The following is a 27,221-nucleotide window of genomic DNA, read 5'->3' as shown; positions in this document are numbered from 1 at the left end:
GCATTGACATTGCATTTCCCCATCCTTTCTTCTGGTTTATGTTAGTACTTACTTCTATGGTGGTGGTTTAAGCACACAAACCTGTGCCTACGCATACACATGCAAGCACGTCACTATAATACAGGTACCAAACCATACAAACAGTGTTAACAGTTTATTGCATGCCCTTCTGGCAGCAGAAACAGAACTTTCACATAATTTCTGGAGAAATGCTGCAGTTGTAGGCCAACTTACATAACCGATTTAGTTCAACAGAATTGCTTTCTGCCTTTAATCTGCTCAACAGTTTATCTTTGCTGTCGTGATCGGTTGAGCTTTCTTTAAACCATTATGGATTAGCGTTCTGCTATGACACATTAAAAGCTTAGCTTTGTTTATTTTTGTCAAGAATGGGGGAGGCATATCAGGTTCAAATGTTCACACAGCAGTTTATGAATGGTTATTTTTCTTACATGGCCATCAATATATTCAGGTACCGAATGCAAGGCACAGCTAAACACTTCCTGAGAAAGTACGAGTGGCTGGAATAAAATATTTGTGATTTCATTACAAAAAAAGAAAAAGAAAGAAGGAAGTTCATAAATTTGCATAATTATTTTAATCTGTAAATACAAAATTTAATCCAGCATTCAAATAGTTCATCACACCCACCAGCTTTGTTTGGAAGACCAAAGAGTAAACGGTCTGGAAACTTAATTAATAAAGCTGGTTGGGGATTTTACTACGTTTGCATTGTTGTTGCAATTTGGAGACAGAAATCCTGCCAAAAGCAATCTGTCATTCAACTGCAAGGAGATAGCGCACCATAATGCACATAAAACACCAAACAAACAGAACCTCAGCTACATGGCTTACAAAAAGGTGTTCAGATAATATTAACCAGCTGTTCAGTGAATTTTCACAGTGGATTCATCAACTATGAAAGTGGGTGATCTATTAGAAGACTACAGTATGAATCCAGGTCCAAATTTCTACTATAAATTGATGAGCACAATATACTATTTTAAACCAAATCCAACAACTAACACAATTCTTTGACCTCTGTGTAATCTACATGATTTGCAGATGACAGCCTGGAATAGAGTGAGAGGTTGTGTCCCTGAGCACTGCCAGTAATCCTCTGTGCAGCCAAACACTATTCCAAGGAAACACTAATTCTGTGATTGGTCGTGCTGGCAACCCTACAACCTCGCAAATGAAGCAAGTAGGCACTTTCACATTCCCAAGAGCAACACAGACACTAGAGAAGTTACAAAAAAGAGTGGCTAGTAGTGCTAGAAAAAAAAAACCAAAAACATAAACCTGGGAAAGTAATTCAGAAAAGAGAAGGAAGAAATCCAACTTATTTGCAATTAGTGTGCTGTTTGTTTTGCTCTCTTATCGGGAGAGATCTTTATTCTGCACATTCCAGTGAATGGCCATTTGCTATTAATTTATCTTCTTTCTGACGGCAAGTGGAGCACCATTCCAGAGTTTCAACATTCCCTTGTTGCTGCTCTGGTTAATGCTGTCTGCTATTTAAACAAAGCATATTCCAACCAAATCTGACTATATATGGAATTCCCTGACAAGTAAAAATTTGGATGCCCTACAAAAAAGACCCATGAAAACAGAATATACGCACAAACACACAAAACACTCCAAACCACACAAACTCTGCATGTACTAAATCAGGCTCTTGGTGGCAAAGGTCAGGTACCCAGTGTGACCGACCATCTCCCTGAGTGGCACACCGCTTTTGAACTGCACAGTTCCTTGCTGCGGCTTAGTGCATGGGCTACCTTGGTTTGATGGGTTGCTGCTGTCAAAGCCGGTGCTAGAATTGTCCTCAGCTGCTTTTCCAAGGTCAGGGATTTGCAAACTAATTGTCCTTACATTGTACACTCGGAGCAGAATTTCCAAGGTGTTAATCTCAGTAAAACCATATTCTTCCATCGCTAGGTAGGTTCTTTGGACTTGTTCGATGCAGGGGGAGAAAGAGCAGATGCGGCCACCTGCAAAATGAGACAGGGAGTAGAAAAGAGAGCAAAAAGAAAAAGGAAGTGCTTTTTATTTGTTTTTCAAATTCTCCCAGATGCACATAGAATTGCTATCATACAAAGTGAAAACATTTTTCAAGAAAATCTCCATGAGGCAGCTATGCGTGTTTAAAGCACACAAAATCAAACGTGGATGACTCTACACGATGCTTCAGACCCTTTAAAAATTGCAACAGCACATTAATTCATATTCCAAATTCAGTGTTGCCCACCACATTTGTTCATGATAAAACTGTTAAAGTTGATCCCTTTAGAGCAGCGACTCTTTTGGAATCACTATCCACTGTTCTGGATTGAGGCACCGAGCTCAAGTTGGCACATATACAAAGCCAGAAGTCATTCTCTACACACTGTACAGAGTTGCCTTCATTAGAATATAAGTGTGTATGCACACACACTCTGACAAAAGCGGCTGTGTTGATTTGAGAACGATGGTATGTGTGTACAGAATAAAGTAATCTCTCCAGGCCATAGATGGAGTGCTGCTAAGGCTTTACCCTTTTAGTCAAGCTGACTAGCATGTCCCCTGAGCATTAAAGTTTACTAGATATCACACTAGGCAGTTTTTACAGTAGATGCTTCAAAACTCTAGGACAGGACTTTTAAGTGATAAACGAACACTTGTCTCCTCGTCTGTGCACAGTTCGGATTTTTGATTCTAAATACAGAGTACTAATAGCCCCCTACAACTTTCTGCATGCTACAATGTCACCTTAACAGCTGAGAATAGAATGATTCAGATTTACTCTGAAAAGCCACAGCCAAATGAGATCAAAGAATTAAAAGGACACTGTCTGCCATAAAGCCAGGGCATCTGCTTTCACCCAGGACACAGCGTCTCACAAGGCAACTGCCCTTCCTGAAAAGTTTTTGTGCTAGGGGAAGGAACACTGGGCAATGCAGCTTCAGTTATTGTTTTACTTATTACAATTAGATGACAATGCTTGCTGACCTGATTTGCATTCCTTCCCAGCCCTCTCCCAGGCTCATCCAGTCAAACCTTCCAACACCAGTTGTCTAAGTAGTTAAAGAACCTGTGCAAGTGAGAGCAAAGCATCCTGCTAAAAATAGAGGCTATACTGGGACTATGCGAAGCCTGCTTTATCTCAAACTCCCCTTTTTTTTTTCCCTTTTTAGTTTCTAAAGTCACATCTCTAAAAAAAGAAAGCATCAGGTCTGAAAGCATCACTCTAGCACTCTAGTTACTGTGCAGCAATGATGTGCTGGGTACTGACTGGGGAAGAACGCTTTCCATGACCATTAATCCACCATACACTAAGTAGGATTTCATTTTAGTCCTGAAATAAAGTCCCCACAGCCAGAGGTTCTTATCATGCATCTTCAGAACAAAGCACCCTGGACAAGTAATTCCCTAGAGTGACAATTAAAAAACTAACCTAATAATCACCTGCAAAATTAATGCTGGTCTGTGTCATTATTAACCAACTCTGTTGATGCCGATTTAATTGCACACCCAGTCCACTAGCTCCCATGGAATTAGATTTATATGTTCATCAGGATGGCCAGGGCTATCAAAATGATTCTGAATCAGACAGCTAATCTTTTCTGGCCAAAGCAGTAAATGCTTCTACCATGTTTGTAGATGTAAAAGAGAAAAGATCAGGAAGAAATTTCTGTTACATAATTAGAAAGCTACTATGATACACATATGTTATAAAGATAGATGTTATATTCTTATTGCGTAGGGAACTGAACGAATGTCCAGCTTAGCTAAATGTCAGTTCACAATGACTCTTTGTCTGCAAAGCAAGAATTTGCAGAGACCAGAGACTTACTACTATTTCATTCAGGCTTTTTGTTTTTGGTGTTTTATATTGCAATAAAAAAGGAAAATATGTTTACATTTACAGTAAGTCTGTTCTTATTTATTCTGACTACAAGGGTTTCAAGATATGTTTAGGCTTTCAAATTCACATGTTCTAGATTTACAGTCAAAAGCTAAGAAGCCTGCACACAGCTGTTGCCATACAAGCTGCAGAGCCGCCTACAGTTCTTGTCAAGCCTTCAATTAAAGGCAGAGCACCCTTCATTTTGCCTCAGGATGGTCAGCTGAGCACAGCACGGCAACACCAAACTTGGTGATGATTTATCAGACTGCCTCCTGGCAAAGTGGACTGCTTGGGGAAGCGGGGTTCCAGAAAACAGGCTTTCAAGCCACTTGGTAGGGAAGAAAGGTCTTGCTTGCAATAGCTAATATCCAGAGGGGAAGCGCAAAAAGTAATGTCACTTTACTTACTGCACTGCTGGAAGCTTCTCAGTTATGAAGCATGAGAAAGCAGTGTAACAGCTGGTATCCCGTATAACTGAGAGCATCCAGTGGGTTTTAGTAGTTCTGCCAAGTTAATTTTTACCCTTTCCTACCTATTGTTCTGGGTATTATTATACATCACTCCCAAATAAATATACCTACAAATAGCTTAGAAGCAAAACCACCAAGCATCTGTCTCTGTGGATCCTGACAAGCGGGAGAGGGGTCCCCTCTGCTTTTTCCTGTACACACCATCAGGCAGGCTGGATTGACTTGCCGGGTGGACTTGTTTGATTAAGCAGATATTAAGAGAAGATTGGAGAACTACAATTAGCAGAAGGTTGGAAGGCAAAAATGAAATTGCAGTTCCAGACAGCAAGAGGCTGCCTAAAATAGAAAGATTTGGGAAGCTTCAATTGCCATGGTGCATTTAGACAAGCAAAAAAGTGGACTCTGTGCAGCAGAAAACCAGCACTCAGAAGGACATCCTCATCTGTTCTAGGAGCAGAGACACTGTCATCTTCAACAGACCAGATGCTTCTGAATTCTCTACGCTGAATTCTCTACAGAGTTGCCCTCTGAACCTTCGCTGGATTACCAGCTAGGCAACACCCTTTCTGTCAGAATCACCAAACAGATACAAATCTAGATTTCAGCATTCACAATTCTCAGATTCTTTGAGAGCCCTCTTGTCCTTTAGACATCAAGAGGCATTTAGGGCTTAAAGGACTTGAATATGCATTGCTTTGTCTTGCCATGCCAAGGACTCCTTAGTGAATGAAGAAAAGACATGTACTCCCTCCCTCTCTGCTCACTGGGGCACACTGCTCTGTCTGTGTATCACAAAGGGGTGGACTAGACTAGAGAGCAGTGAAAACAACTGAACGGAAACTTTTTAGTACAAACTGAGTTTGTGTTCTTTCAGAGCTCTCCTTTTAGGAAACGCTACCATTCCTAAATTTGGTTAATGAGATCTGTGTGTCATCATAAATTGATATAGTAATTATCTGAGACTAATCCTGTTCACATTGGGAAGCTGTGTGAGCTTTTTGATCTGAAGAGCTGTCTAAAAATGTGTTTATTCATGTATAATGCATCTGACAAGTGCTACAGTTGAGGAGAAGAGAATAATGAGGCTGTATGAAAGACTCGTATTTTTTTCTACCTTCAATTTTACAGGGAGCGAGTTAGTTTGAAACATTTAATGGAGAGGTTAAATCTCCTGAACCCGTAGGCTGGAACAAGCCCACACAGCCCTGGCAGTCATTGTAACCAGCAGTAGGGTCGAGAGGATATGAAAATTGAAATACAATTCAGGCTGGAAATATTAGAGAAGAGAGCTTAAGGGAAGGGGGAAATAAAAGAGAAGATTTGCATCCATATAGCACTGTACATTTTAACAGACAGTATCTAATTAGTAATGAAGGGACACACCCTTGCATCTTTACAAGATGTCAGTGCCTTGAAAACTGCTCCTCCTTCAATAGCAGTTCCCGGTACGTTCCTGCGCAATTCCAACAAACAATTTTGTTTCTGGTTCATCTGAGCAAGGACTAACACCTCTACCCGTTCTTTTTAGCTAATATCTGCACTACATCTCAAGTATGGAAAATCTGGCAGTGCTACCCAATTGACAAGAACTCCAGTGCATACTTATGAAACATAAAATGTGTCCAAGTTATGGGCTCTCACTTCTGTAGGTTATATTATGTGTCACAAGTGCTCTGACAGGTTTTTTCATCATCCCAATATTATTCAGAAGATGCAAAAAACATATGTAGTGCAGCACCATTAAGTTCCAGGAAAAAGGGCCTGTAATTTTAGAAACGATTCTGTGATGTAAAGAATACAACCCAGCATTTTTATCTCGGGTAAAAGAACACAGCTCTGGGTTTTGGGACTTCAGTGCATTGTCATAACTGGAAGATTACGTTACAAAGATCTCATGGAAGAAAAAAAATCACACAGGCATTATCATTATGCAGGGGCGAGGCAGGAGAGTCACTGAGCAGCATCACCGTGGCATTTACTTTGTGCTAGTAGGACACTAAAAATATTCCCTCTGTAAAAGGGGACAGAATGTCCTTTAAGCGAGTGTGCTCGTGGGCGATTTGATGTAGCTTCCCTGACAAGTGAAATTAGAGGATTCGGCTGTTGAAAGAAATCAAAGGATGTTTCTTGATTCAGAAAAGAAAATTTTCTCCAAATCACTTCCTAGCTCATTAATAGAAGCCTGATGTGATTTTCTGCAACTGTGACCTGAACAACTACATTTGTAGGTGCATCCTTCAAAAGGAATTTATTCCTGCTCACTATTAGGGGCTGGCAAAAGCATGCAACAAGGAAATTATAATATCAGTTGGCTCCAAATTGGGGAAGAAAACCTAACAACTTCCTTCAAGGATCCTTCCATCCCAAACTATTTCCTATAAACTGTGTAAAGCCCAGCATTCCACAAGCATGAATTACAATGGGAATCCTTCTGTTTGACCCATGACACTGAAAGAATCACTTTTACTTCAGGCCAGGCCCATCGTGTGCACCCGACCTACCAATCCGTGACAGACCGGAGCTAGGTTAATGCCCTCCAATGAGATACAACTACTGGGACTGGCTCAGCAAACAGCCAGTGCTGCTGCTGCTGCTTTGCGGGTTAGCACCTGGTCCTGGATCCTAGTGGGGCAGCTTTGCACTAGACCAGATGGCCTCTCAGTAGTGAGAGTATACGCTTCAATTTAAAGTTAGTTTGTGGATCTTTAACCTCACCTTGAGTTAATTCTCCTTCGAATCAAAGCAGGTACCACAGTAGCAAAGGCTGGTGCCCATATTTTTAGCAAGCACTTACAGCTTCATTCATTCATTTAATCCAGAACAACCTCCTGGGGACATGAGAAGCATTGATACTGACTTGGGTAACACCTGCATGGGTGGAGGACAACAGCACGCTAGACTGTTAGGCTTCCCTTCCTGCCCTAACACATTCCCTGTATGTTCTTGAGGTAGCCCGAGCCCAAACAATATCAGCCTTGATGTCACTGCCCTCTTCTCAGTGTGATTCAGCCTGGGGTACTCCCTACCCAGATACCACAGGGGTGAGACTTTTGGCCAGGGATTTCAGCTGCTCCTCAAAGCAGCAACTGGGTGGTTTAAAAATGGGACCATGAACAACCTCTGGGGCTCAAGAAAAATAGCCAGTGAGATTTTCTACATGGATGTGGTACTCCCTGAAAGCTCAGGGGAGGAAGGAGGCAAGCCCAAATGAAAATTGAAACTAGCTAAACCAGGAAATGCCTTACCTGTACCACAGGCTACCAGGAGGGTGAGATATTACTTATTCTCTTATACAACATCTCTAATAACCAAACCTGGCAGGTTAGGACAACAATCAATGGCTGCACTAAAGGGAAAAATGAAAACGAGACCTGGTTTAAGTCCATTGTGTACAAACTAAACAAATATAAGACTTTGGAAATGAAAACCAACTACTACTACAAAGAGCAGAGTACTGCTGAAGGGCTTTGGTGATGGCAGGAAACGCAGAGGCCCAAACAGGGAGATATTCATAGGGAATTTTCCGTGCAGAGTTTTGGGGGGAGACCTGACAGCACCATGTTACCTGATTCAGGTGATATCTCAAGGATCACAGTTTGACAAACTCATAATTTAGGGGCTCTATGATGTTCAAGAGGGAGTGGCAAGTGTGAATTTAAGTGTAAAATCTTTGAAAGAAAGAAAGGAAATAAAAGAGGGGTGGTTTTAATTATTTGGTTCCTCAGATTGTTAATTTAAACACCACCAAGGACTGATTTTTAATGCAAGAGGCCAATCCAACCTAATATATGGCTGTATTTTTCTATCTCCTTACCGGAAAACTTAAAATTTCTGTGAGAATTATTGTACAAATGGGTTTCTCCCTCATATTCCACAGCCTTGGAAGAAAGACAATATTTATGAGAGTAGAGTAGGTGGGGGTGTAGAATTATGTTCAAAGCACTACAGTATTCAGCTGTGAGATGACTCTTAGTCAAAGGTTTCAGGGCATTTAAGAACTGTAGAATATTGAGGATATTTTTGTAATTTTTCCATTTTCTTCATTTTTTAAAAATTTAGCCTGAAGGGGTTAACAGCAACTTTGCAAAACTACCAAGGTCAGATATTGGGAACAGCAGCTATGACTACAGAAAAGCATTAATCAGCAAATGCTGCAAAAGGAAAACAGTGCAGGTCTGGAAATGAAAGCAAGTTCTGCAGTGCAGCAATGCCCAAGAGATATGACAAGCAGCATTTCTGCTGAAAGTGTGAGGGGTGAAATCAGCACAGAAAGATGCAGCTGAGATGCAAGCCTGAACGTCAGCAGAGCACATCACCAGAAAATAAGAACCTCCTAGTCACAAACCTACTGTGCCACTTTATTCTTTTAGCTCGTCAGAGGTTGGCAGTGCTTTAAACGGGAGGCCAAGCTACTGTAAGTTGTGTATTTACAGCACACTGCAAGGCATAATGTGAGTGATAAATGTACTCTGTAAAGAGGATCATTAACACTCAGCCTACTAGAAGCTGCAACTATTCAGGATCTTGAGCTTAAGTAGGAGAGAAAACACTGATTTGATAAGGTTTTGTTAAGGTTAAGAACTCTTACACGCTGCCCCAGCTGAACACTCTATAATGACTACTGTAGTTTTAAAGAGGAGGCTAGCTAATGCTATGTATTGAATTCGCTTAGCTCTGATTTCATTCAAAGTACCTTAAGGCTTTAGGGAATAAATTACCACTATCTGGCAGTTACTCTGAGATATCTGCATGGCACATCACAATAAAACCCACAATATGAATGGTTCAAATGTGACCCTGTCCAGATGTGAGAGGGAGGGCATGGAGGGAAAAGACTGGAACGACTCATTTTATCCACTGATGTTTTATCACCATACTAACCCTTGGAATGGCAGTGAATAGCAGCGGTATGTGCACAGGCTGTTCTTACTGCAGAAGAGCTTTAACTATTTGAAAACAAAACAAAGGAGCACTATAAAATTATCTGCCTGTGGTAGGGAAAGGGAAGCAGTTACAGATACCCTTCTATCATATTTTAGATTTTACAGCAGTAAAAAAAGGCCACAACAAAACTACCCGCATGATTTGGAATAAAACAGAAATGTGTGTAAGTTTGTACCTATTACTACTGCGATCAATTATATTTTATATTAAAAAAAAAAAAAAACCCAGCCTTTGTTTATATGAAAAATAGCAAAATAAAAAAAAAGTCTCTGGCTTAGTCAGGTACTGTGAGACCCAAAAGATGAGCCTTAGACCACCACCAGCTCTCAGACACTGGTGGCTGTTTGCAGCAAAAACTGCAGCAAGGATCAGCAACTTTGCCTTTTGACTGGTACATAAAGTGCATGATGCCACTTCACAAGCACAAAAACGTGGGATTTAAAAGTATTATGTATATTGCCAAGGCAGATGTAATCTTCTAGCATAGCCCAGTAAAGTAGAGCCAGATGGTATGGCCAGTTTGGGACTGTAATACCTTTTCTAGGATTTCAAATGCTGGAGTGAGACAAGGACTCAAAACTTGGAACTGTTCAAGCAGCTCTGCTTAGTATTCTAAACATGCACCACTTAAATAATTCAAATTGGACTGCGCAATGCAGCGCCTCCTAAGCTTGGAAGTCAGCTGAATGTTGTGCTCACTAGATTAGATAATTTGAGCATGGGAAGGGCATCGTACAGTGCAGTGAAAATTGTTTTTTCCCAGGACACACTGGAAAGCAGCTAAATATAGAGCTGTAACGCTTGCAGGTACAGACCGCTAACAAGTCTCTCTTTGTTCACTTTTTAAAGAAAGCATGTGTTACATTGGTATCAGAAAGCTTTCTAGAAAATTTTCAGCAGTAGCTGAGGTAGCCTAGCAGCTGGGTTAGTCCTGACCGAGCAAGGCAATGCACATTCAGTGACCTTTAAGAACAAGCTCAAATCCTGTGATTTCAAGAAGACCTAGCATTTTACTTAATCACAGTCAGGCCTGTGATTACATATTTTAACAAAGAGCTGAGCCTTGGCACATAATTGAGTTTTACTAAACTCATGTCCCAGCACTGTTCAGCACTCCATGCCCTCTTGATTAGAAAAGTCACTTTTGTAGATGGAAGTGATCTGGTACAGGTTAGTTCAGATCCACACTAGTATAGTTACACTAGTGTAACATTAATTAGGGGAAAATTTATTCCAGGATAAAAGAATGATTTATTCACCGAAGTTTATTTTTCAGTAGGGAAAAGATTTGTTATAAACTGATGAAATCAACCCAATACCTCAACAGCAGTTCTCACTTGCTGTCACAATCCTGGAATAACTGGCATAAGCTAGAACAGCCTTTATGTTCCATCCACACTGCCACCAACGACAAACTCATCATTAGCTCCAGCAGCAGAGATTTAAGGCAGAAATTGGCAAGCATATTTAAGTATAACCAAGTATTCTTTAACATTACTGATGGGGTGCTCTGTTATATAGGTTCAAATCTGCAATGATTGATGCAGTGCGTCTGAACACCTTCTATAGAAACACCTTTCCACTGAATTGCCAAAGAAATTTGCTTTCAGCATTTATTGTTACTGCTGCTTCCCACACACCTCAGATCTAGCAAAATGCACTTGACAAATAGTCAAAGGGTTTTTTATAAACTGCCCATGCTAATTGTAGCAGCTAGCACAGGCCTGTAGGAAAAAGTACTTCCCCTTTCAAATCTTCCACTATAAACTGAAGACCTCTTTTGAAGGTTTTTCAGCCTTAGAAATGCCTAGACTTTGACATTTGAGAACAGCAATCACACAATGGAAGTGAACAGATCTAGCGTATGGCTCAAAGGCAGAGAGGTGAGCATGCACAGCACTTCCTGAACAGAAAGAGGTAAGTGCAGTTACCTTCAGCTTTTAATGCTGACTTTGCATGTCCTATGGCTTCCCATGGAGAAGGAATATCTAGGAACACGGCATCTGCAATGTTTGAGACACCAAACCCATTTTTGCAGACATCCTGGTTGGTCACGGTGACCAGATGCTCTACCCCATGCTCCCGAAATTCCTCCCTGGCCTTCTCGGCTCTCTGTTGGTGGAACTCCACTGTGTACAGGTGTCCTGTGGGAGCCACTGTCCTGATGAGAGCATGGGAGAGGGATCCGCTGCCTGTACCTAGAAAAGACAAACAACTCATGAAATGCCTTTCAACATTAGAACAAGGGTCTTCTCCATTAGTCCTCCTGCTTGGAACACTTACTCAAAACCCAAATGAATAGAAACCATTGGTTAAACTACTGAAAGAGGACAGTCCTTCCTTCACAAGGAGAGAGGGACTAAATGACCTAGGAGATAGTTTTCAGAGTCCTCAAAGCATTAATTAAAAATCTGGCAAACTCAGGACCTGTCCTGTCTCCCTCAAGTAGAAAAATAATGCCAAGGGTCAGCTATAGCTCTAACAAGTGCTCCAAGGGAACACAAGGAAGTAAATGTGACAGGAAATATTCAGGGAAATTAGCTAGAGAGTTTTTCTCGAAGTGTCAAGACTCTTGTAGGGTGAAAAGAGATGAAGGCAAATTTTAACATATTTTCAAAACCTTATACTTCATTAACGCAAAGAAAAGATGTTGGCAAGTGTCCAAGCTTGAAAATCCTATTGATGTCCATGCAAACAAATGGCCTTCAGGATATGGAGTCTGTTTGCCCGGGCCTCTTAAGAGACACTGGCCATCCTCAGCTCCCACTGAAATTATCCACAACTAAGGCCTCTCAGCTCCTTGCAGCCATGCAGACCAAATGCCCTGATTTTGCAGGTGACTCACATACATACATGCCTACACATTCTTAACGAAATCTAATGAGATCCATCACAAACGTGAAATGGTATGTAAGTAGAATTACCATGTACAGCCAGAGACTAACTATTAAGACAGATTTTTTTGCTTTAGTTTGATAATTTAGGAGACTTATTTTTAATGATCCACTGGCATATTAAATAGATGAATGACTAATAACCAACATTTTCACTGAAGAAAACACACATATACCAATTCACATTACAAATTACTCACTCAAGTGGCATTTAATGAATAACCCCCCAAACTCAAAACCCCACAGCAGCCCCAAATTATCTGTGTTTATTGATTTATAAGTCTGTACTTGGAACACATTTCTCCTGTAGAAATAAAATCTATTTCTAGCTCTCTTCAATGACTGTTCAGGCTAAATTTCAGCCTGAAGCGAGTTCTTTCAACTAACATAAATCTTAAAAAACTCAAAAAGGACAGAACCTGAAGTACAGCAGTGGTGGAGAAAGCTCAGAAACTAGTAGAAAGGAAATTAATTAGGGGACACAGGGGCTGGTACAGCTGCTTAAGTGGAGCGATAATTTCCGTAACTGTACAGGAAGTCAAAGTTTACTGACAGATCCAGGGTTCTTGCCCTCTAGTCACGTAAGGGGAGAGACATTCCTGCGGCACCGTATTTAATCCGACAGCTCTGAAAGGGGAGCCATTCAGACTGTAAACAGAGCTCACGGCCCATGTTTGCCACCAGATCAACCGACTGCGCTGCAGAATCAGCACCACTCCTCGGCTTCCCTCTGAGAGGGCTCTGACCCCATAGGCAGGCAGCACCCTCCCCCCAGCTTTAGTGGGGCAGATTAGTCCGGGAGGGAGACCTATAGATTTTAGCACTGCCCTCAGAGACATCCAAGGGAAGAGAGAAACTGAGACACATGAATTTATTTGAAGTGAAAATCTATGTATCCATGCCAGTATTAAAATAAAGCAAACAAAGGGCAAAAGACATGTGCACACATGAAGAACTATCTGGTTGCAGCACCTGTAGGCTCTAAATGTCAACACAAACTTTTCCCTGGTCAAAAGAAGTAATGGTAGCACAGTAGCCATGTGGTTGTAAAAACTCAGTGATAGATGTGCAGAGCAAAGAAATAGCATGTCAATGATTCTTTTTTTTAAATGACAAGAGCAAGGTCCTATTGTTCATAGGATGCTAAAATGACTGAAATTCTGCCTTTACATTTCATGCCAGAAGGCAGGATTGCACAACTGAGAACTTTTGCAAACTGATGGAATTAATTATTTTACCTCTCAAATGGGTAATATGGTGCACTTTCTGTATGTTTCTCTGCTAATCTAAAGGAGTGAACAGAAGGCCTGTCAGCACAGCTGGGCTGTAAGCAGAAAAGAGGCAACTTGCGCATGTATTCCAGTTTCCTTGTTCATATTCTGTTACATTTTTAATCACTTTCCTTTTAAAACTGCTCTTAAAAACACCACAGAAGATACTGTTTGTTTCCTTCCTAGGAAAACCCATTAAGATTTTTTGGCCTATTTTCTGATACTCTGTTTTTTATTCACAAACACTCCAAGCCAAAACTTGAACTAAACCCAGGATGTTGGAAGTCACCACTTGCAGGCATATTACAGACTGAGCTGTTGCTAAACAAGGTTGCCAGGAATTATTTATTGTTGACTGGCTACCACAAACGTGAGAATAATATATATGTATCACATTTTAACATACCAAATTCTATCACACTAACATCATCAATTAGTGTATTCTGAAGATGCTGCCTGCCCTCTCCGTGACAACACTCTCAAAACTGCAGGAAACAAAGAACAAGATGGTTATGAATCACCCACCATTGCAAAATCTCTCCTCGAAGAGATGACAGATTCTGAACCCAGTCCTGTGATATGATGATGGCCCTCAACTCTCATGTGCCTGATAGTTCAGCACGCTTGATGTGACTTATCAAGAATATGAGGGTCTGGGAGTTCAGCATGAGTCCATACTCAACACAACCCCTAAAGCCCAACCAGTACTGTCTACAGAATGCAGGGGTTCAACCCTATGTTTCTCTAATGGTGCAGAAGGGGAAATGAATGTTTATATTCACCTTCTCCCCTGCAAATCTGCAACATTCAACATCTGAGTCCTCCCACCACCTTCTCTATTCCTTTTTAATTTCCCTCTGTCCTTATTTCAAAATTGCCACTGAAAAAAGCAGAATTCAGCAAAATGTGGTCAAAGAGTCTTTGACACCAGTTTGGAATAAGTTCTAGTCATGTTCAGGTTTGCTTGGGAAGTGAAGGGCATCCTTAGCATGATACAGAATCAGTCAGGGAATAAGAAAAACGCAAGGAGCACTACTGAGACATGAACTAGAATGCTACCAAACCTGAAATATCGTAGCTGAATTACCTGCATACAAACAAACCAAAAAAACGAATGCTCAGAATTAGTATTTTGTATCATAAGAGGTGAGTTAAGAACTGGATGGACTTCGATAGATTTTCATTTTCATATAGGTTCAGTGAAATGCCTATGCTCCGGATTTGGCCTAGAAAGCAGAAGGCAAGACAATTTCTAGAACAAATACAGTTTATAATTTTTACACCAGGACGCTTGCCTTTCTGACAGCTTGCACTATAAATAGCCTTAGAAACTGTTTGCTTTCTACCACAGGACAATGCCCATTTAACTAGAGCATATTAATAATGAATGAACTCTACAGAAGACAGGTAAAATGGTAATTCAAAGTGTACTGAAGACATTCTTAACATCACAGCTGCTGTTTTAGAGCTCACTTAGGTGAGCACTTAGGTCATTGCTAATGCCTTTGGAAAATATGGTGCTCTTTTGCATTGACTATTCCGTGATCTTAAACATAGTCAAAAAGCAGACATCTGCATTGCAGACTCAAAGCTCAAAATCTGAAGAGGAGGCACTATGTAGAGGATCAGCATGTAGACTAGGAAGGTGGTCCATCTCAGTCCAAACCACATGAGTTAGGTGGCCAATGGCCCTGCAGACCTATGTAGCATCTTTCCCTTCTTCTTGGGCTCAAGCACACTCCATTCTTCTCTGATACCTTGAAGCTCAGGGGAGTGCCTCTGCCCTCACCTAAGACAAGGAAAACACTGCAGTTTTAGAAGGATTTCAATCCTAACAAGTGGACACTCTAGCTCAGCACCTACCGATACTTTCTTCTGATTTGCAGACAAGAAAGTATTGATCAGATGAACTCCCCAATCATTCCCCTGACCTCAAACAGATCTGTTCTTCTCACTCTCTGCTTATTCAAGTGACAGGTTTTCCACAGAGAAGCCTCCACAGACCTCAGCCATCTTGAGACAATGTTCAGGTTAAGATCGTTCCTCAGCTTTTCAAAGCTGCAGGGGACAACCGAACACTGTCAATAGAAACATAAGTGTTACCGCAGCAATAAGAGAGTATATTTTTATGCTGTATTCTGTTTAGTCCAGTTTTCTTATTGCAAAGGATATTTGCCTAACCTCCTGGAATCCCACCCATGCTATAAACATAAGTGACCTCATTCTGTGTTCCACTACATTTCCTCATTGCAGGCTATCACTTGGCTTGTCTTCCCTAAAAATTTCTCCTCATGGGTGCTTCTTTCTAAAAAAGGAACTACAAATTGTGATTTAGGACTTACAGATGTTTACAGCAGTGCATAAGCAAACTCATTTTGGAGTAAAGCTGTAGAAGCTCCTAAGTACATACAGGGGTTCATATTGCTTGAAAACAGGAAAAGTGAAAAGTATGCAGAGTATTATTTAATACTGGGTCAATACAATGTCTAGTAACATTTTAATAGAACCGAAGTTTCTGCTGCAAAATTTGGCTACCTAAGATACTCTAAAATGAGTAAATACAACAAAGCAACGACAGCGTGTTGCTGTATTTGTCTCCTAGCTACGCCACTTAGACGTAGAAAATAATAAGACAGGTCATGAGTCAGCCAAGAGAACGGAAGGAGCCTCAGAACGAAAGGAAAATTAATCTTTAGACAGAACTAACAACTCCATAGCTAATAACTGTCAAAACATCGAACAGAGGAAGACTGCTCATTGTACATGACAAGTTTAGGTAACAGGAGAATCATTAATAATTTTTAGCAAATATATGAAGAGATATTAAGCATCTGATGGAAACTAACCCAAAGATCTTACTGTGAAGACAGTCAAGGCAACAAATCATGGTAGCAGAGGTACAACCCAACAAAAGGAGGGACAGAGAGAGGAAGGAGGAAAGGGAGGGAAAGAGCTTCAAGGAGATGAGCTGGTGGCTGAAAGAGGAAACAGCACGTTAAGAGGTTCACTTTACAGAAGGCTAGCTCTTTCTCCTGCCTATCTGTTGTGGACACCATACTAATATAGGCATTTTAGGCAGCAGGCTGGAAGTCTGAGACAGCCACTGCTCACTGACCAGACTGAGGAGTTACAGGAAGGATAATAGGGAAATTTTCAAGACTGGCACTGCCTACAAAACGAATGGGAATGTGAAGACTGCAAAGAATTTTTCCATAGAGATTCAAGAGTCATAGTTCTTTTGAGAGGGTTCTTCTGCAGAATGGACATATACTGTTAAGTTCAGAGTTTGTGAAACACGTGTTGGTCTAGTGAAATGATAAGATGAAAGTGAGTCCAGAAAGCCTGGGAACAAACACTTTAGGCTATGAACAGCATTCCTCACCAGCTGCAGGTCAGCCACAAGTCTGAATACATTAGAGTGATACCTCATGTGGCCACAGTTTTGGTTCAGTTCTTTGATACGTCAAGAGAATACTATGCTCTCTGGTATTGGTACAGATGAGGCCTTTCTTATACTTCAAAAGGTGCTATACAGGGATATGGTTTTCGAATTCTTCTCTCACTCTAACCTGAACAACTGCTAAGAGGTAGATAAGGGAGACATTATAAAACATAGACTTCATTAGTATGAGCATGTTCCAAAACCAAATTAATACTTACAAACTTTGATCTGTACCTTACACTAAAGATAGAGCTGCAAACAGTTTACATATACTTAGGCCACAAAAATTTTAAAGACATGAGCAGTATTTGTCAAAGAGTCTATAAGCCCTTCAGAAGAGTCATAAGCATACAGATGACTTGCTGAGACTCCACAATAAACTATTTATTAAGTATGCATTAATCATTAAGACCTCATTGTTTTTTTATGAGTGTACTCTTAACAAAATCTATACCCAGACTAGGAGTTCGAAAATCTCACAATTGTTTTTGCGAAGCTCTAGTGTAAGGCTGTCCAGCAGCTCCCGTTACTCCTCCACAGGGGAACCGTGAGGACACAGAATACTGTTCTCAGTCTTCAGAAATTCAGTCTATGGGCTCAGAAACCCATTGCTGTGTGGCAATGAACAGGGTTTAGCAATTTTTAATTTGGGATTTAGCTGAAGAGGAACAAAAAATCCAATTAACATTTTTGCTCATGTGAGTCTGATTTTGCTGAATGCTGAAGGATCAGTGGGATGGTGGTTAGAATACTTTTGACTAAATTACATTTTGTCTAAATACTATACTCCATCGAAGCCAAAATATTTCTGAGATTTATCAGATTAAATGAGGTTTCACAGTGCTGTACTGCATTCCCTGAGTAATTCTGAGAGTTCGGACAGACACTTGTTTAGGTCTCACCAGGGAAAGAGGACAGTAAAAAAGCCTTGATATGTGGGGACTGGAAAGAAAAACAAACAAAAAAAAGGATTCTACACACATTTGTTTGGAAAAAAATATCTGAAGGGTTTCATAGTGGTTCCAATGTAGTATAAAAATAAATGTAAAAACCTCAAAATCTGCTGTCAAATGCAGTTGTTATACTCCAGGCAGCTGTAATCACTGGACTGAAAATAGCCTTGCCTGGGAAGTTAACATGAAGGTTAGTTTTAGAGAGTGGGTGACACAAAAGGAAGTATTCAGCTTTTTCCTTTATGAAGACAGTGGCTGCACATGCAATGAAGGGATCAGAGCTACCTGATGAGAATTAAAGTTTCACACTACCAGGCCACCTGCAACAGGTATTTTAGCAGCTATCTCAAGTATCCTTCAATTCTGGAAAGATCAGGCTGCTTTAGACTGTATCAAAGTGGGGAATTCCTTAGATCAGGGACCAATGTTTTCAAGAGATCTTAGCTCCAGCAACGGAGTTGACAGTTTTTTAATCTCACCATACCTTTATAAATTAGAAATTAGCAGAAGACAGAAAAAGGATCATGTTCCTATACCTCCACCATGAAACATCAGGCAGATGTCAAGTTCCCATATAGCCTCAGTAGAGTATGTCTGGATCGTTTAAATTATACATGCACTGCTGACAAGCTTGCTCTTCATGTATTTATTAAAGATTATTTAAAATAGTAAAAACTGTATTAATACGTTTATACCATTTATGACAAATCATGACTAATCAATTTAAACTGCATAATTCAAGTGATAAAATTAAGCCTTCTGGTATTCTACTGAATTTTTATAATCACACACAGAAGATCATTTACACTCGTATTCACAGCATTACAACATGACACAAAGGGTATTTCATCTTACTTTATCGATCCTTTCTTCATACAGTTGTGGAGACTAATCCACAATTCTGCTTGCTTACAGAAGGTAAAGGCAGGGTACTCTTCCACGGTCTAATTAGCAAGACAAGAGGAAAAGAGTCTGGCCTCTTCACAGTGCCCGCTTTGCCAGTCCCTACAGCAACTATGTATATCAGTGCAATTTCAAATAATAAAAAAGACGGACCTTCATGCTAATTAATGCTCAAAATACATCTAAAACCAGCACCAGCAGGAAGCAGACTCAAACGTCATTACTAGACCAGATATCCTGTCTTGTTTCTATTAACCTCCATTGGGCTAGTTCTGTCTGGGCTACACAAGGTTAATCTAGAACTAATGATTTTGGACCACTGAATACCGTCTAATTTAGGATGGCACCAAAGTAGGTTACATCATCAAACTGGAGGCTCGGGTTGTCAATACCTGTAACATTTTTAATTCAAATCACCACTTCCAGTCAGTTGTGAGCAAATTTGCAGTAAAATCTCTTGCTTCAAGGTTAACTGGATGAATCTGATGCAATGCTTTCTTTCTTTTTCTTTCTTTCCTTCCTTCCTTCCTTCCTTCTTTCTTTGTGAACAGTGAATTTTTCAAGCAATACAAAAACAACTACAGTAGTAAAAGTGTTCGTTTTTCCTGGAAAGCTGAAGTTATAATACTTTGACAGCATAGGCATTAAAATAAACCTGGGGACAGTTTCCCATTAGCAAAATGACTGATTGTGGCTATGACTTTTTACTCATAACAGTTTTGGGAATCCAGATATGTTACCTCATCAAGTGTTTCCATTTATTAGCTAAATTCCCATTCATTAGCTAAACGAACTTTTAAACATTTTCATCCTCTCTAGGTACCTTTGACACTACGGAAAACATTTTATGTGCAGCTCTGTACTTTAACATTCACCTATTCCAAGTGAATAACTTGCTATGTTTATTTTTCCCATCCTGTCTAAACATAGCAGGGAGGGGAAGAGGTGAAGAGCTGCCCAGCGAACAATACTGCTACTTCCCATGACAACCCTAAAAATGCCTGGGTGTCCTACAAACCAAATTATAAACTCACAGGACCCCCCAACCATTTTAGCCATACCAGAAGCTTCTGCACATGGCTTTGCCTGTTTTAAGTGCTGCTATACAGCAACCAGCTCCATATACCACGCGTTTCTTAATGGGTGCAACTGGATGCAGAGATAAGCAGCTTTTCAGTTGTGTTGGAACATGGTCATTATGCCTGAAAAGCTGCCCAAAATTATGCTTGAGTGGGAACAGGAAACGTTAAATGCAAGAAAATGGAGTGCAGCACAACCTCGTCATGCTAATCGTTTGCCATATCTATGCTTGAGAGGGAAGTGTAAGAAACTGCTTCATAAAAAGACTCAAAGGAAACAGCCAGAAAAAACAAGGACAAATTACCTCAGTTCATATTTTTACAAAATACAGAGATGCCATCAGATCAAGCATGCCTTATACTGCCTGGCAGTAATGAAGTCATGAAGGCATTATTATAAACTGTATGTAACCAGGAAAATATTAATACAAAATTTCATTCCTTACTTGCAAATTAAGCAAAATCATGAAGCTGTATTAAATTAAACCAAGTTTAGAAACAAAACACAGCCCTGTGATGAACACATCATCCATTGTACTACATAGCTACAGTGGTTTTGCATGCAGTTGTGGTGCTACAAGTGGATCACACAGAGAAAGAGAAAGACGAAATATATGTACTTACATGGTATCACATTCTATAAGTACTGCCAATTTATTTCCCTTATTAGTTCAACACCCTATCATTAGAGTCTCCTTCACTGATTTACCTCAACTATTTTCTCTCAAACTGCAAATTCAAGTGCCTGAATTTTGATTCAAAGCCCATATTTAAAATTATTTTAAAAGTACTTAACAAGAGTTTCAGAAAAGGCAAAGACAAATGCTTACATATTTATTTTAAGAAGATTAATTAATCAAACTCACACGCAAAGGTATACACGTACATGAAGCTAGCATACTGAGGTAAGATTACGTGTTGAAGAAACAGCAGCTGATAACATGTACATATGAAATAGAACTGCTCAATGTGTAGGCTGGGAAAACTATATCACAATGGAAAAAAAGGAGATTTTTTGCAAAATGTAACGATAAGACTGTTTTTTCACAAAAGTGTTGATGTTAGTTCTTAATAAATTATTCCGACATATTAATTATTACCTGATTCGCATACTATGGAGCCTGGTTTCAGTTCTAACATCATGGTGATTATAGAGATGTCGGTGGAATAAAGAATCTGCGTCCTATGTGGAAGATTCATGGTCCACAGTTCTGGAGTTGGATGAAGAATAAACACCCATCCTCCTTTACTGCAGGTCACTTTGGAGCCATACTTCTTGCCTATGAGGTCTGTGGAATGCCTGATGACCCCGTACTTAGTCTGAGTTACAGTACCATGCCGGACTTTCACGGGAAACATGGATTCATGGCCCAAGAACACAATAGCTGTGTCACCATCCTTTATTGTATCTCCATATTCAACAAAACTCATTGTGACAGTCTTGTAGTTGGCTGACGAATGTCACCTAGAAGAGAATAAATGTCAAGAGAGTTTTGCAGGATCACAATGGAGCTGAAACTATAGACATAAAACCAAGTAACTTTATTTTCCCCAATATAGAACAAAACCAGACTGTGCAAATAAGGTGTCAGCAAGAGAACTCCATGAAGTTCAGGGACCCCTTCCCCACTGCACTCTTGATCATTGATTAAAAACAATGGAAAGATCCCACAGATTTTAATATAACCGGTATTTTTCCCATTTTATGGTACATTTTAAAGAAAATGTAGGAAATACATTATAATTTACTCAGCCTGCTCCACAATACTACTGAGAAACTTGCAAGGTAATATCAATTTCAGCACTCTTAAACTCCAGTTCACAAGCTCTCAGAGTATGCTGTTAAGGAGTAACTTTTATTTCCTTCTGCTGGCTTATCCCTTGGTGATTTACAACATAAGACAACAGCTACTTGCCTGGCTAGTAGTCACTAGTTGTCACTAAAAACTTGTCACTAGTTTTTAGGACCACTAACAAAAGTTTACTTCAAAGTTTTGCACATGAATGTTTAGAGGTAGGATATGGTAGTATCTGCATTAATTTATGCATAAATTTGACTAACTACAAGGAAAAAAGAGTAGTGTGGCCTTTAATTTGCCATTGGGGGTGCAAAGTAATTGTCTGGGAAGTGATCTGTGCTGCAACTAAATGTCAACAACCATTTGCAAGCTAATGCAAACAGTTGTATCACTTTAGCCCCATGGTCTCAGAGCTGTTTACAGAATTACAATTAAATTTTGTTGTCTTTGAGAAGACAAGCTAGAAACTGGAAGGCGGCTTACAACGAAACCTGGCATTGCCTTTCAGATAAGGCAACTATCTAAGCTGCAGGTCGACCAGTTTGTGGAAGGAAGCTTTTAATGAAGTAATGGTGATCCCAGAGTTAGAAATTAAAGCGTATGACAGGCGGCTTTCAAAGTGAGGTTTCTGGTACTTCTTCCATGAAAGAATTAAGAGCAGTGTTACTTTTGGTTTCAGAATAATTATTTGATTCCAACACTTTTGTATTGAATATGTAACAGCTTGGTCCTACTTCATCGTTTTCACTAAAATTTTTTCAGTTCTCAAAATCTAGTCTGTTTTTGTTGACTGAAACTCCTTGTAGTTCAACTTGCTGTTAAACAGCCAGATTTATAATTTTTCTGCTGCAGTCACTGAGACTGATAAACAGATGTGCTTGTGGCCAAAACTTCCAAAGCTTCTGACATGCTTATTGCATAAGGTATTCAGATGCCAAAGCAGAAGCAGCCTGTCTGGACATAGGGTGAAACAGCAAGAAGGGCAGCCCATGAATTCAGGAATGTATACAGGCTGGGCTTTGTGAGATAGTACAAATGCTTAAGTGTTTTATTGCTTGTAACTCATGATTATATTCATGTCTTAATCATTCATAAATGACACTTGTTCTCATTCTAGATATTATTAATGCAACATAGTTTTCAGCTCTTATTTGGAACAGTACCATTTGAAAGGTGCTCAACTATAATCCATTTCTTTCACAGTATTTAGACTGTAGTTACACCATGTGCAAAAGCAACATGACTGTGACACATCTGCAGGACACGGAAAGAATTATTCTCCCTTTGATTACACAAACTGGCTTCCAGTTTCTTTGCCTTCCTTTGAGCCACGACACTTACCACAGCTAATTGTCACAAGTGTACGCTGACATCCCAAGTGACGGATCTCTCAGGCTCAGATCTCACCTGGCACGTACACGTGGAGTAAATTCAGGGTCTGAGATGAGTTTTGATAGTTTCTTTGTCTCCCCCTATGGCAGGGTGCACAGTGATCCACAAACACTCATTTTCATTAATTTTCAATCATTTACCATTCCCTACCAATGCAGAGCCTCAAGCACTGTTGTTCCATGTCTCTCATTTACTCTCTGGGTAGCATGCAGATGGCTTGGTACAGCATTATTTTTGCCACAGGGTGCTGTGGAGGGGAAGGCGTGGCAGTGCCTTGTGGGAAGAGGTTAGGACTTTTCTGTGGGCTTGCCCTGCCCGGAGCGACCTAAAGTCAATAACCCAGGCGATGCTTCGCAGCATCACAAATCAAACCGCTGAAATGGTTCTGTGTTCCCCTCAACCATAATAAACCAGATACACCTCTCCCTCTCCTGACCAGCTTCCACGCAGACCTGGCAGGCTGCCTCTTCCCTCTCTGAGAGGCCTGGCTGCTGGACAGGGCAGCAGGGGGAACCTCCCGGGGAGGAGGAGAAGGAGGGGGAAGCAGACATAACCGCCTCAGCTCCCGGGCAGTGCAGGCCCCCCGGTAACAGGGAGGCCGGTGAATCCGCTTCCCGGCGCCCCGTTCCAGGAGGGCTGCCCGCGGCCGCAGGGCCTCCCGCCCGCCCCGAGGGTCGCTTCTCCCCGCGCCCCAGTGCCCCGCCGCCTCAGGGCCTCGCCTCCCCCCAGCAGCCACAAGCCCTCCCCATCCCCAGAGCCGTTACCTCCGGGGCTGAGCCCGGCCAGCAGGCCCGGGCCGGCTCTCCTCACACGCGGTGCCCGCCCAGCGCCTCCTTCCGCCCCGGTCGCAGGCTGCTGACGCTCCCGCCTCCCCGCCGCCTCCGCCCCCGCCAGCCCTACCTGCCGCCGGGGAGCCGCTGGCGCCGCCCGGCTCCTCGGCCCCGGCTCCCGCCGTCACCCGGCCTCTCGGCCCCGGCCCTCCCCGCCCGATCAAGGCGTCCGTCCCCTCAGCCCTTCGCCTCGCAGCCCGACCCAGCCTCCCGCCCTCCCAGCGCTCCTTGCTGGGTCCCTGAGGAGGGGGGCGGCCAGCGACGCCCTCAGCAGCCCTGCCGGCACCCCTCGCCGAGCCGGGCGGGGGTGGGCGAGGGGCGGCGGAATCAGCCGGCTGTGGGAGCGTGAGGGCGCAGAGAGGCGGCCGCCGTTCGCCGTGCCTGTTGGTGACACTTGAGGGGTCCCAGCGGGTGGCGGGTTGCTGCAAAGGGCCACGAGGGTTACCAGTGAACCCAACGGGAACCCATGTTTGTAACTCATCAAGCGTGTGTTTGGGGAGCCCTGAGGGCCGCCGCCAGCAGGGGTGAAGCCCCTTCCCCAGGGAAGGGCTCTGCGTTTCGCTGGGCCTCACCTCTGGCGCCAAAGCAGGTGGCTTCCAGAAAGCTCTGCCTGCCCTCCCCCAGGGCAGCTCAAGGCCAACTGAGGTCTTCATACGGGTTTCATAATGCTGTAGGAGAAACCACAATGTGGGCTCAGAAGCAGCGGAATCGTTATCTAAACCTCAAATAGCATGGTACTAACTCCTACTTCTGTCTCATGTTTAGGACTGAAGTGATGTGGAGAGCCCCACATGCCCCGGTGGTACGGGGGATGTAGTCAGGAGGCAAGAAGGAGCAAAGGAGGAGAGTATTGCCTCATCTTCTGCTTGCAACAAGCCCAGGCCGCCTGGCATGGGAGGGTATGGGCATAGCAGAGAGCATGTGAATCACCCTGGACTTGCAGGTAATGCTCCCCGCTAAATCAGATAATGCTCTGTACAGCGCTGTGTTCACCAGTAACCTGTAATACACAACAGTGGAGAAAAAGTCATCCTTCCACAACCAAGAACACAATAACGGAGAGCCATTTAGATGACATTTTGTGATTTTTTTTTTAATGGATGTGATTCCATCAAGTATAAGGGAATTTTTGCCCATTACCTTCAGTGAGAACATACTGTTTGTTATGCTATTGACCTGCCCATATCATAATTGCAGTACTCTGTTATTTAGTTACGAAACTCTCCTCCATCTAAACTAAACATAATGTATGCAGTTTCAGAGGTTTCTTAAACTGTGAACTCCTACTCAGCTGTTTTTCTGACTGGCAATCATGGCTCTACTGTGCCTTTATATTTTCCCCTACCCTGTTTTTTTTCTGTCATTTTTAGTGTCATTGGTTATATTTGTCATTGTTCATGTTTTTATGTCCGTCCTTTCCCATGATAAACCGCTGTTCAGATCACTGTGGGCCTGACTATGAAAGATCAAGACACTCAGCAACTCTGAGTTTCCGCAGGCACTCAGCTCACTGGAAACGATCAGTAATTTTCAACAGACTGCCTAAGCAGTATGAAAAAATACACCAAAGAAAATAACTAGGCAAAAATATTTTAAGCTATAAATATAAATTGGAAGAGAGGTTTCATTTGAGAAGTTCAGCATGCAGCTATAAACCAATTTAATCTACTGATATGAGTGTTATGTTTATCTGTCAAGTGCTATTTAGTTGTCTTTCTCTTGCTATTTCCTGATTTGAAATATTCTTTGAGGTTTTCAAGAAGGTGTTTATCCCGATTCTTCAGGTTCATCTTACATTCACGCAAGTAATTTCAGAAGACACATTCGCTAGCTCATGCCCATCTCCTCTTGCAGTTGTACACTGCACAACATTTATAATTAAGACTTTTAGGAAGTTAGCTGCATGGCCCATGATTAACTTCCCTTAATTCTTCATTGTTAAAGCTCACGTGGGGATCTCTGGAGGAATCACTCCACCTTTCCATCCTGAGCTGCAGAACGGTAACGTAGCATGTAAGTCTGTATGCACTAAGATACCATCCCAGCACAGAAAGTGCCTTTATCACAGTCTAACAGGCCATACAGGCTTATCCAAAGAAAGTACTCTTTCAGCAGATGAGCTAGATAAAACGGCTGATCAGACACTGTTGACACACTGCACAGTATCTGTAATTAAGTCACTGGGGAAGCTGGGAAGGGATGCTGTAACAAAGGTAGGATCCAATTTACCCATAGCTTTGAGTAAATCTTAAAATGCTGTCTGAATAAAACCCAGTGAGGTAATAGCCACTTCTGACTTACTGCATGCTAGAAATTTGTCAAGTAGTGGTGAGGAAAAGGGGGTAGAGGGTGAATTGTTTGTTAAACAGGTAAATTGGATATATTTTGGTTGTTTTTGGTGGAAACAACCGAACCGTGACTCTCTTTCCATGTCTCCTTTTCAGACAAAAGTTTTGTGAAGAAGAGGTGTCTGTGTTGGAAGTGCTGTAATGAATGGCACATTGAGAATACTACCAGCTTATAATAACTACAATGACTGGTATTCCCTGTTCTGCAAGACTGGGAGGGAAAGAGCGTATCCAATGAATATAAATGGATCCTTGGATTTTGGTTCTTGAGGTGCCCTTGACTGCAGATCTACAGAACAATTATAGTACAGAACAGTTGATTGCTTCTCTGTTTGTGTAGCCACAGACTGTGGAATAAAACAGAAGGAGCCTTTAGTAACTACCCTGATATACTTTTTTTGTGAAGAAAAATGCTACAAAAATATGGTGTGCTATAAGAAAATGTTCTTAGTTTTATTTCTATTGTTATAAAATCAATAACTGAGTGGTTTACATTTAAAAATCCACAATCTGAACTATGTGTGACTTTGACAAAAAGATTGAAGAAAATATTAAATTAAGAAAGTGTTGCAACCGAGGTCATCCTGCAATATTAAATTTATTTTGAGGGCTGCGGGTACGATTTTATACTTATATTCATTTAATACTTGCTTCGTGGTGGCATTATTTGCAACTTACACTGTTCTGAAACATGAGCAATGTGTGAAACTAGTAAAACATAGGGGAAGATTTTCTGAGGTTAAAAAGGCAGAGGAGAACCTGGAGAGAGGATTTGTTCTTTGATCCAGGAGATGAGAGACCAGACTTGCACAGATGCCGAGCCCTTGGCTTCTGCTGGAGATCTGTACACGCAGCATCTCAGACTATCAGACCCGGAATAACTTGGAAATCTGGATGGCAGCCAAGCACAATGCATTTTTATTTGAAGCGGTCTATGCTTTCTATTTTGTAATCATTTCCTCTACGTGTATGTTATTTTTTTAAAATCCTAAGCAGTTCTGTAAAGT

General features: G+C 41.4%; 1 protein-coding gene and 1 long non-coding RNA gene across 4 annotated transcripts; one reads left to right on the top strand and one right to left on the bottom strand.

Moving 5' to 3' along the window:
- Nucleotides 1–579: 579 nt before the first annotated feature.
- On the bottom strand, nucleotides 580–24,038 carry TRMT61A (tRNA methyltransferase 61A). Of its 3 annotated transcripts, none has more exons than XM_075104002.1 (4): nucleotides 23,937–24,038; nucleotides 20,946–21,310; nucleotides 11,235–11,501; nucleotides 580–1,994 (listed from the first exon to the last, which is right to left on the bottom strand). In XM_075104002.1, the coding sequence occupies exons 2-4, from the start codon at nucleotides 21,274–21,276 to the stop codon at nucleotides 1,666–1,668; spliced, it is 927 nt and encodes a 308-aa protein (XP_074960103.1). In that variant the 5' UTR covers nucleotides 21,277–21,310; nucleotides 23,937–24,038; the 3' UTR covers nucleotides 580–1,665. The 3 variants fall into 3 exon arrangements, with proteins under 3 accessions (XP_074960103.1, XP_074960101.1, XP_074960102.1); XM_075104000.1 differs by lacking the exon at nucleotides 23,937–24,038 and adding an exon at nucleotides 23,801–23,899; XM_075104001.1 differs by lacking the exon at nucleotides 23,937–24,038 and adding an exon at nucleotides 22,986–23,680.
- Nucleotides 23,892–26,792, top strand: LOC142062071 (uncharacterized). Its single transcript, XR_012662365.1, has 3 exons — nucleotides 23,892–24,249; nucleotides 24,632–24,809; nucleotides 26,311–26,792. It is a non-coding gene; the product is annotated as an uncharacterized LOC142062071 (long non-coding RNA).
- Nucleotides 26,793–27,221: the final 429 nt, after the last annotated feature.

The sequence above is a fragment of the Phalacrocorax aristotelis genome, chromosome 9 (assembly GCF_949628215.1).
Source record: "Phalacrocorax aristotelis chromosome 9, bGulAri2.1, whole genome shotgun sequence".
Lineage (NCBI taxonomy): Eukaryota > Metazoa > Chordata > Aves > Suliformes > Phalacrocoracidae > Phalacrocorax > Phalacrocorax aristotelis.
Note: the sequence above shows the minus strand (reverse complement) of the source record. Positions and strands in the feature narration are given on the sequence as shown.